General features: G+C 41.7%; 3 protein-coding genes across 3 annotated transcripts in view; 2 read left to right on the forward strand and 1 right to left on the reverse strand.

The window, feature by feature from the left end:
* Window positions 1–1,140, forward strand: part of LOC104802403 (serine/threonine-protein kinase HT1-like) — a 2,892-nt gene extending 1,752 nt beyond the window's left edge. The window contains exons 4-7 of the mRNA XM_010526005.1: window positions 8–143; window positions 296–470; window positions 549–683; window positions 760–1,140. Of these exons, the coding sequence (XP_010524307.1) occupies window positions 8–143; window positions 296–470; window positions 549–683; window positions 760–966 (653 nt within the window). The 3' untranslated portion in view covers window positions 967–1,140. The remainder of the gene's footprint in view (window positions 1–7; window positions 144–295; window positions 471–548; window positions 684–759) is intronic.
* Window positions 1,141–1,223: 83 nt separating this feature from the next.
* LOC104802404 (peptidyl-prolyl cis-trans isomerase CYP38, chloroplastic) lies at window positions 1,224–4,255 on the reverse strand. Its single transcript, XM_010526006.1, has 7 exons — window positions 3,855–4,255; window positions 3,216–3,506; window positions 2,833–3,032; window positions 2,209–2,444; window positions 1,982–2,124; window positions 1,697–1,768; window positions 1,224–1,562 (listed from the first exon to the last, which is right to left on the reverse strand). Exons 1-7 carry the CDS (start codon window positions 4,014–4,016, stop codon window positions 1,335–1,337), a joined length of 1,332 nt encoding a protein of 443 aa, XP_010524308.1. The 5' UTR covers window positions 4,017–4,255; the 3' UTR covers window positions 1,224–1,334.
* Window positions 4,256–5,889: 1,634 nt separating this feature from the next.
* Window positions 5,890–10,056, forward strand: part of LOC104802405 (potassium transporter 8) — a 4,591-nt gene continuing 424 nt past the window's right edge. Inside the window, exons 1-8 of the mRNA XM_010526007.2 lie at window positions 5,890–6,339; window positions 6,406–6,904; window positions 7,351–7,404; window positions 8,099–8,359; window positions 8,445–8,497; window positions 8,626–8,749; window positions 8,856–9,110; window positions 9,196–10,053. Coding sequence (XP_010524309.1) covers window positions 6,301–6,339; window positions 6,406–6,904; window positions 7,351–7,404; window positions 8,099–8,359; window positions 8,445–8,497; window positions 8,626–8,749; window positions 8,856–9,110; window positions 9,196–10,053 — 2,143 coding nt within the window. The 5' untranslated portion in view covers window positions 5,890–6,300. The remainder of the gene's footprint in view (window positions 6,340–6,405; window positions 6,905–7,350; window positions 7,405–8,098; window positions 8,360–8,444; window positions 8,498–8,625; window positions 8,750–8,855; window positions 9,111–9,195; window positions 10,054–10,056) is intronic.

The raw sequence follows: 10,056 nt of genomic DNA on the forward strand, positions 1-10,056 counted from the left end.
TAGATGTGAATGCCGAGCAATGTGTGCTGTGTTGTTGTGGAGTACTGTCCTGGCGGTGCCCTCAAGTCTTACCTCATCAAGAGCCGCCGCCGCAAACTCGCTTTCAAAGTCGTCATCCAACTTGCCCTTGATCTCGCCCGAGGGTATATTATAATTTGTATATATATATATATATATGTTCAAAGTATACATAGCTACAAATATATATATCAAATTACTCAAATACACTTGAATTTGCTTATTAGCTTTGATATCGGGTTTAAACACCCTTTCTGTTTTGTATATTTTCTTCAAGGTTGAGCTACCTTCACTCGAAGAAGATAGTGCATAGAGACGTGAAAACTGAAAACATGCTATTGGACAAGACTCGTACTGTCAAGATAGCCGACTTTGGTGTGGCCCGTCTCGAGGCTTCTAACCCCAACGACATGACTGGTGAGACCGGAACTTTGGGTTACATGGCCCCCGAGGTACTATTCATTTCATTTCTTCCTTTTCAGTTACAGTGAATCGGTTGTAAAACTTTGGTTTGCTGAAACCCAAATCAGGTCCTAAACGGGAATCCGTACAACAGAAAGTGTGATGTGTACAGCTTCGGGATATGCTTATGGGAGATATACTGTTGCGACATGCCTTACCCTGACCTCAGCTTCTCCGAGGTCACCTCGGCCGTTGTCCGCCAGGTAAACTTACCTTTTTAACCCTTTCGCTCAGTCTTCCTTTGAAGCCCGAGATGTTCACAAGAAAACGGTGAAACAGAATCTGAGGCCAGAGATACCGAGATGTTGCCCGAGCGCGCTGGCGAACGTGATGAAGAGATGCTGGGACGCAAACCCCGAGAAGAGGCCGGAGATGGAGGAGGTGGTGACCATGTTGGAAGCCATTGACACCTCCAAAGGCGGCGGAATGATCCCTCCCGACCAACAACAAGGCTGTCTCTGTTTCCGCCGGCACCGAGGGCCATGACCTTTACCTTTACCATAATGAATTTTACTTGATGTCTGTTTTATTATAGGAAATGGATTTGTCTGTAGGATGAATGCCTTCTGTTACGTTGTTATACAGGACACCAAACAGAAAAAGCTCGCGTCTCTGGTTCTGGTTGGTCGTATTAGATTAACTTCTATTGTTTTTTTCCTTCGGACGACGTCTTACGTGCAAGAGAATTCAGATTTTGACCATGTTTAGCGAATAGTACAGCACCATGTTTAGCGAATACTGAATAGTAAAGCTTCGTTCCATAACGTACGTACCGAATAAACCGGTTGAATTCTCTCAGACGTGGGAAATGAGCAACGTGAGTAGTAGTAGTACATGGGAAAATAAACCGGTTGTTAACCGGAAATCTTGTAACTTGGGTTAACAAGATTTTCTAGACCGGAGACGACATGGATCGATTCGATAACATCACCGACCTTAAGATCAGCTAAGTAATCCTCGTTCTGGGTTACGTAACCGAAAACAGCATACCGACCGTCCAAGATGTTGGCGTTGCTGGGAGTGAGTTCACTTTCTTTGAGCAGCCAAAACACTTGGCTTGACGCGGAGTTGTTCTCAAACTCCTGTTTTTTTTTTTTTTTTTTTTTTTTACACACAAGAAAACCTCACATGTTAATACTTTGCTTGCCATGTGAATGTAGAAACATCACGTTATCTCTCTATACATTTGGAAACAAACTCAGGAACGTGAACTCACTTCTCTAGCCATTGCCATGGTCCCAAATGCGTTGAAAGGAAGCCTCGTTTGAGCCTTGTAGAGACCCAGCTCCTGTTCCAAGAGCCAAAACATCCAAAGCTTAAATCTTTTGCACAACTTGGAGATATTTGTTTTAGGAATGCTACTGATTGTATCCCTGGCTCAAACAAGATCCATGATATATATATATATATATATATATATATATATATATATATATATAATGCACCAGGAGAAAGGAAATAGACAATGACAAAAGAGATGGGAAGAAGAGAGAGGCTTTACTTCGAGGGTGGAACCGTAGAAAGGCACTTTCTCGCCTACCGCCATTATCTCTAAAGGAACCGTACGAGTTTTCTCTGTGCTTGGATCGATAAACCCATCAGCAGGACCCTCTGGATCTCCAGTTTGCACGACAAACCCATCAGCTGATGCAAAATCGAAAAATTTAAAACCCTTCCGAAACAATATCCAAGATATGGGATACATGCATTCGGAGGGTAGTGTATTACCTCTCTGGATCTCCATGCCGTCATAGAAATGCCTCTCCACTAAGTCGAGAAAGTTGCCGGAAGTAACAGGTGCATTATAGCCATCAAGAACTATGCGGAATACACACTCCTCGAGGTTTGGATTGTCTTTGACTTTGACCTTCATGTCCACAGTGGCTCTACCCTTGAGAAGAGGCAAGTTTTGGTACTCTTCCGGGACTTCATATGGGAAGCCATCAACCATATCCTCTTCAATTCTGCAGAGAAACCGAATGCCCCACGAACATCATCTCAGCTGCAGTCAATGACGAAGGTTTAAATGAGCAAAACCTTCTCTTCTACAGAAACTTAAGTTTTCTCACACATTCCTCTCAACAAGATTTTACACCCAACAAACAGATCGTTTCTTGAACAATTGCGATATAATCCCTCAGAATTATTTCCCATTTGAGAAACAGAGCAGAACGTCAATTACATGGTTTCAAATTTTCATCACCATCAATGCAATATATCATCTGTTTTAATAGCTAATATCTGTGTGTCGAAACCCATCTCAATTCCAATGAAAACCTGGGCATTCATCCGAACCAAGCTAGACGAGTTTTTTCTTCAATGATGAATGCTTTCGAATGTTAGGTAACTCACCCTCCAACATATTGTAGAAGTTCTTTCTGTTTTGGAGCAACTGCATCTCTGTTCCGTTCCTCCACAATCTGTTGCAGCTCATCCATCCCAGCTTCGAGCTTGTCGATCAATTCACTTCCATGGTCTTTCTTAGATTCAGCGAAACCAGCCACAATCATATTTTTCCCTTGCTTCAGCAATCGAGATGCTTGCCTCACATTCTATACAGCAATGCAAAGACATTATTACACAATAGGAACAATTCCGATCCTGTCCAGGCAGAACTTTTTTTCCATTTCAATATCGGACATATACCTCTAGCAGAGATTCTAAATCCGCAGAATAAGTTACACGAAGCGTATATACATATATATATATACACATGTTTAAGAGAAGCTCCTTACTCGTTCAACAGAGTCGAGGGCCTTAACACCGGCAATCTTGAGGCTATCTGTGATATCTTCAAGAGGCTTCTGTACTTCCCTAATGGCCTTATTGTCAATAGGCAATGCATATCTCAGAAGAGCTCCCGGGTCCTTAATTGGTGGACCAGATATCAACACTGATACGTCCGGAATTGCTGGCTCGACTGCATATGCACTAGGAGCCGAATCTATGGTAGGTATTCCGGTTATCAACCCGACAGTCAACGCCATGGAAATCGCACATTCTTTCAAGGATGACAGCGCCCCTCTCTGCAGTTCAATGCTATATTAACACATAACTTTATACATGAAATCAATAATACTATTGCAAAATTCATCTCTTCGGATACTGCGAGGCCAAAGTTTCGTGCTTTACATTGAAGTTTTCACATCAACAGGGGCTAACGCTAACATGATCTCATCATCAAGTAGTTTTGCAATCTATCCTGTAATGCGGAGTGCTTCAAAGTTCAAACAGCGAATTTACGTATGGAAATTTGATCAAATTTATCCATTTTAAAAGGACAGCAATTTACCATATTCATCACAACAATGCGTAATTTCCAACCTAAACGTTTCGAAAACAAATGGAGAAGAAAACATAAAAGAGAAACCGACCTGCTTATTTTGAAGCTGGGATTGATCACTTTCGCCGACATTTCCGGAAGAACAAAGAACGGTGAGATGTCTGCTCGACCAGGAAGAAACGCATCTCTTTCGGAGAAATCCCGAGGACTTGACGAAATTCAATGCGGGGAGAGAAGGGAAAGTTGCCGCCATTGTACAGTCTTCAAGAAACGACAAAAGGGTACGCGGAGACTGCGTTCAACAACAGCCCAGATGAATTGACATTTGGGCGTTAGGGTTTTGTGATGTCTGAAAAGAACATGGAAGGGTTTGGAATGAGATGGCTGCAGCAAGAGACAGGGAATAGGGGAACGAAGTTGAAAGCAGATAAGGGGTCTATGACTCCCGTTCTCTCCCACTGGATAAGATGGATCAATTTTCCAGATTTTGGGGCAACTTGTTCCTGAAATCAAATGAATGTGATTAATATACTCGATATATATATGTTTTTTTAAATATATATTTGTTGGGCTGAGAAGCCTATTATTGTCCCGCTGATTGGGCTTACTTTAGGCCCAAATAACTTGGGCGGACAGTCACAGTCTGAGGCTATAGTTCAAAAGTATTTAGTCTTTAATAAACTGTTCGACATATATACACACATGTATGCATACACTGTGCACACAACTATATATGTACAACACGCATACATATATACATGTCGAACAAATACGCATATACGGAATAATTATACGCGTATGTAGTTAATGATAAAGGTTAGATGGGATTAAGCTGGCGAATTTAATGCGCATGAGCCACACGAAACCAGATTCTAAAAACTCGCTTAGTTATGCATTTGTTTTATCCCTTTTTCTGTCACTTTGAGATCTGATTATTATATTATTACCAATATTATTTAACATTAAGCTATGCTTATACATATCGATATAAACATACGGCATATGCATTTCATGTATGGTTGGAGTCTATACACTTATATCTGTATATAATGTTCAGTGTATCTCATTATTTAAGTGATAGAGTGTGTGTACGCATACATGGACATCTTTAATGTTTTTTTTTATAATTCGGAAGTTCACCGGACCTTTGCCCCGACTACATCTCCCAGAGGACCGGAGAAGTTCAGATGAATGTCCTTCCCCATATTTTGATTTGAATCTAGGGTGAGAGCATACTTTACATGTTCTCTCACCACTAGACCATCCAAACTTGGGCTAGATATCTTTAATGTTGGTTAAACGTAATTATCAAACGATTATTTTATTACAAAAATGTGTAGAATGTATGACTGGATAATCAAAGTATTAATAAGTTGATGGATGAGCTGAAGTATGATCACGTGTGGCAGATTTCTAAGATCATATTCCTCAATCATTTACACAAAATCAGATGTTGAAATAGGATTTTTCGGGCTCCATATATTTTTTTTTTCCAATCCGATTTTGCCCTTAGAAATCATTAGATAAAAACAAATCATGGAATTGAATTTGATTTGGAATTTACTGATTTTTATTTCCATGGGGACCACACATATATTTGAACAAAGACTAATTCTTCATTTCTTTCAAGATTTTACTTCCACTGACTTGAAAATGATTTAAGATTTATAAAGATTGTGAATATCTGTTAGTATTTAATTTGCATTCTACAGCAATTAAATGACGAAATTTCTTATCGAGTGATGTTATTTGATGTTATTAAGTTCAACGCATCCGTTGTCTGAAAGTCACACAATCAGTTCCTTGAAATAATACAAGATTCTCATGTGAAGTGAACCAAAACAAAGCATCTGGTTCTCGTGGGATTTATTCCAAAGCCACAGGAAGATGATGACGACGAGGTACCCTCGTATTCTATGAAGAATAGAATCTCTCGGTACTACCAAACAAACAACAAAAATAAAATCTTTTTTAAAAATAAAAATAAAAATAAATATCAACAATAAGATGACAAAAAAGTAAAAAAAGTGGGACGAGCACCTCTGCCTATTCACTCCCCACCCATCTTCCATTAGAATCCTTCTCTCCCTCATATCCATCACTACAATACATACAACACGCTTGTGTATATATATATATATTATTTGGTATGCATCGGCGGTACAAACACATATGTGTATTGCATAATTCCTAAAAGATTGGTAACATTCTTCAATACCTACCCTATATTTTTTTTACGGCTACGCATTTGGGGAAGTTATATAAATCGTCTTCGTGTGCTTTGTGCGTTTTCTCTCTTGGGTGGTCCTTGAACATTGGTCCAACCTTGTACCGTGCAATCCATGCGTTTCAACACACAGCCACAGGGGGTGGAAAAGATCTAATCTTTTTCTTTTTTCTTGCCCATAAAAACCGTTGTTTTTTCTGGTTTTCTACTGATTCAATCCATTCGCCCCAAAATAATGGTTTCTGGTAAAGAAAGTTTGGATTTTTGGCTTACTGCAATGAGTTTTGAGTGATTCTGGAGAAAACCCATCATGGATCTCGAACGAGTGAGCGGCAGCAACCCGGTTAAGGTAAGGTCACAAAATTTGAAATCGTTTTTCTTACGGTGTTTCGATTCAAAATCTGGTTTTCTGCAGAAGGAATCTTGGTGGGCGGTTCTGACCTTGGCTTATCAGAGCTTGGGGGTCGTCTATGGCGATTTAAGCACTTCGCCATTGTATGTCTACAAGAGCACTTTCGCAGAAGACATCCAACACTCGGAGACGAACGAAGAGATCTTCGGTGTCCTGTCCCTCGTCTTTTGGACGCTAACCTTGATTCCATTGGTCAAATACGTCTTTATTGTTCTTCTGGCTGATGATAATGGCGAAGGCGGGACCTTTGCTCTCTACTCACTGTTGTGTCGCCATGCCAGGATTAGCTCCTTGCCCAATTGCCAGCTCGCTGACGAGGAGCTGTCTGAGTATAGAAATATTTCTGGGGCAAATCCGAAGAACAGAAAAGCTCCGGGGTGGGGTTTGAATTTGAAATATACACTCGAGAAGTATAGCGTTCTGCAAAACATGTTACTCGTTTTGGCGCTGATTGGGACTTGTATGGTCATCGGCGACGGCGTTCTCACGCCCGCAATTTCTGGTATCATGATTATGCACATATCTTTAGATACACACACATATTCATGTATAATTCTAAGGTTCTCTGTTTGGTATTATTGTTCTGAATTCTGGAAACTCGATGTGTAATTCACGACCTGGGGTTAGTTTTTTTTTATATAATTATTTACCAGAGAATTCTTTTTGGGGTTTGATTTAGAGAGTGAAAGGTGCGGACTTTATGGCAATTTTGACACCATTCTTCTGTAATTGGAAACTCTAAAAGCAAATACAGATGCATCCACACATGTAAACATTCATATGCCTGTGTGCAACATCTCTGATTTGTTTTTCTGAAAGTTAGCAACTTGGTTTGAAGAGTCATGTGGATTCACCGTATCTTTTGATTGGGGGTTGGAAAAAGAGAAACTTGGCTGTGTCATGGCTGAAATGTCGGCTTATCTGAAACTTTCTTTGATTGGTTTGCAGTTTTCTCAGCCGTCTCTGGACTAGAGTTATCCATGTCAAAGGAGCATCACCAATGTAAGCTCTCTTGATTCTTTGAATGGATCATCACCACTCAGGTTACATGCTGAAAATTTTCATCTTATAGCGCGTTTCGGTCGTTTGGCTTGTTATGCTGATACTACACTCAGAGACTAGAGATTTTTCAGTTTTGCTCTGTGATAGCTAAAGATGGAAAATTCAGGTGCTCTATGTCAGATATGGCTATCCTGTTCTTGCATATAGTTGATCTAACGACAGAGTCAGGACTGGAAAGTTTAGGCCCTTGCCCGGTTACCCTTTTCGCTTCTGAGCCCTTTAGGTGTAACAAAACGGCATGCATCACCGTGGCTGCTGGGGGCGGGCTGGAATGTAAATTAGGTTGAGTAGGTATATGATTCAAAATGAGGTTACTTAAAATAATGCAGGTTTGCTTTATGCTGTGGAAGGTGAAGCTAATACCATTCTTATATGGTTAGATAATGAATGTGGTTGAGGGGAAAAAGGCGGTTTATATGATTTGTAAATATAAAGTCGAGAGGAATATAAAAGTTGAAGAAAAAGGTTGTCTCTTTGGGAAGTTAGGTGATCAAGAAAAGTAGGTCCGGTTTTGGATAAGGAATGGACTCATGGAGTCAGCTTCTTTGTCTTATGCTATATGGTTGATTGAAAATTCACAAGACACTAACAAGGTGCATGACTTTTTTTTTTTTTTGCATACCGAATTCTGCAGACGTGGAGGTTCCAATTGCATGTGGGATACTGATACTGTTGTTCTCGCTCCAACATTACGGGACGCATCGTGTAGGCTTCTTGTTTGCACCCATTGTAGTCACTTGGCTTTTCTGCATAAGCGCCATTGGAGTGTACAACATATTTCACTGGAACCCCCTTGTTTACAAAGCCCTCTCTCCTTATTACATCTACAAGTTCCTCAAGAAGACGCGCAAAGGCGGCTGGATGTCCCTTGGAGGCATCCTTTTGTGCATAACAGGTGACAAAAGAATCGAGTTTATTTCATGAGGTTAGATCAGAAATTACACCACCATATTGTGTGATGATTCTTTCGTGGGTTTCAGGCTCGGAAGCAATGTTTGCTGATCTTGGTCACTTCTCTCAGTCATCGATAAAGGCAAGTTCAATACTGGTCCTCTCGAAAGATTCCTGCCCGTTTCATTTCTGGGTTTGATAAGTTTATCGTTCTGTGTTTTTGTTTTAGCTTCTTCTGAAACTTTTGCAGTTCATATGATTTGCTTGCAGATTGCTTTCACCTTCATGGTTTACCCATCTCTGATTCTTGCATACATGGGCCAAGCTGCTTACCTCTCTAAGCACCACATCATTGAAAGCGATTACAGAATCGGGTTTTACGTTTCCGTCCCTGGTACGTACCCGTGATTCTGCCTACCAGTCTCTCGTTCTGTCTTGTAATTCAGTTTACTAAACGAAGGAAGAGGTTGAACAATTTTCACATTCACTTTCTTATTCAGAGAGAATAAGATGGCCGGTTCTGGTAATCGCCATACTGGCAGCTGTGGTGGGGAGTCAGGCCATAATCACCGGAACTTTCTCCATCATCAAGCAATGCTCGGCTTTAGGCTGTTTCCCGAGGGTCAAAATCGTCCACACCTCGTCAAAAGTTCACGGCCAGATTTACATCCCAGAGATCAACTGGACTCTCATGCTCTTGTGCTTGGCCGTCACCATCGGTTTCCGTGACACCAAACACATCAGCAATGCCTCAGGTAATCAAATGTTATATCCCCAAACGACAACATATCTTATAGCTTGTGTGTTTGGTCTCTCCCCTTATGTTTTTTCTTCGGACAGGACTGGCGGTTATAACGGTTATGCTGGTAACGACCTGCCTGATGTCACTAGTGATAGTCTTGTGCTGGCGAAAGAGCATTTTCCTTGCCATTGGCTTCATCTTCTTCTTCGGGACGATCGAAGCACTCTACTTCTCGGCATCCCTCATCAAATTCCTCGAGGGGGCGTGGGTCCCTATCGCCCTCTCCTTCATCTTCCTCGTCATAATGTACATATGGCACTATGGGACTCTCAAGAAGTATGAGTTTGACGTCCAGAACAAAGTATCCATCAACTGGATCTTGACCCTCAGCCCGAACCTTGGCATTGTCCGTGTCCGTGGCATCGGTGTGATCAACACCGAGCTCGTGTCAGGAATTCCCGCCATCTTCTCTCACTTTGTCACCAATCTCCCTGCCTTCCATCAAGTGGTTGTCTTCCTCTGCGTGAAATCAGTTCCTGTCCCACACGTCAAACCCGAAGAACGGTTTCTTGTCGGAAGGGTTGGCCCAAAGGAGTACCGTTTCTACCGCTGCATTGCCCGGTACGGTTACAGGGATCTTCACAGGGACGACGTTGAGTTTGAGAACGACCTCGTCTGCAGCATTGCAGAGTTCATACGATCAGAGAGACCGCCGGAGAATTCACCCGACCCGGATGAATCAGAGACTGACGAGAGGCTCACGGTGGTCGGAACATCATCCTCCAACGTGGAAGGGGTGAGGATATGCGAGAATGGCGGGCCATCGGAAGCGATAGAGGGGATATCTTCGCCGGAAAACCAGAGGAAAAGGGTGAGATTTGTGTTGCCGGAGAGTTCAAGAATAGAGAGGGGGGCGGAGGAGGAGCTGACGGAGCTGATGGAGGCGCGTGAAGCAGGAA

The sequence above is a fragment of the Tarenaya hassleriana genome, unplaced genomic scaffold (genome assembly GCF_000463585.1).
Source record: "Tarenaya hassleriana unplaced genomic scaffold, ASM46358v1 Cleome8, whole genome shotgun sequence".
NCBI lineage: Eukaryota > Viridiplantae > Streptophyta > Magnoliopsida > Brassicales > Cleomaceae > Tarenaya > Tarenaya hassleriana.

Coding starts and splice junctions, on each gene's coding strand:
- LOC104802404 (XM_010526006.1), bottom strand. CDS start 4,016: ATGGCGGCAACTTTCCCTTCTCTCCCCGCATTGAATTTCGTCAAGTCC. Junction 3,033..3,215: donor CCCTCGACTCTGTTGAACGA/GTAAGGAGCTTC, acceptor ATTGCTGTATAG/AATGTGAGGCAAGCATCTCG. Junction 2,445..2,832: donor CTTCTACAATATGTTGGAGG/GTGAGTTACCTA, acceptor GTTTCTCTGCAG/AATTGAAGAGGATATGGTTG.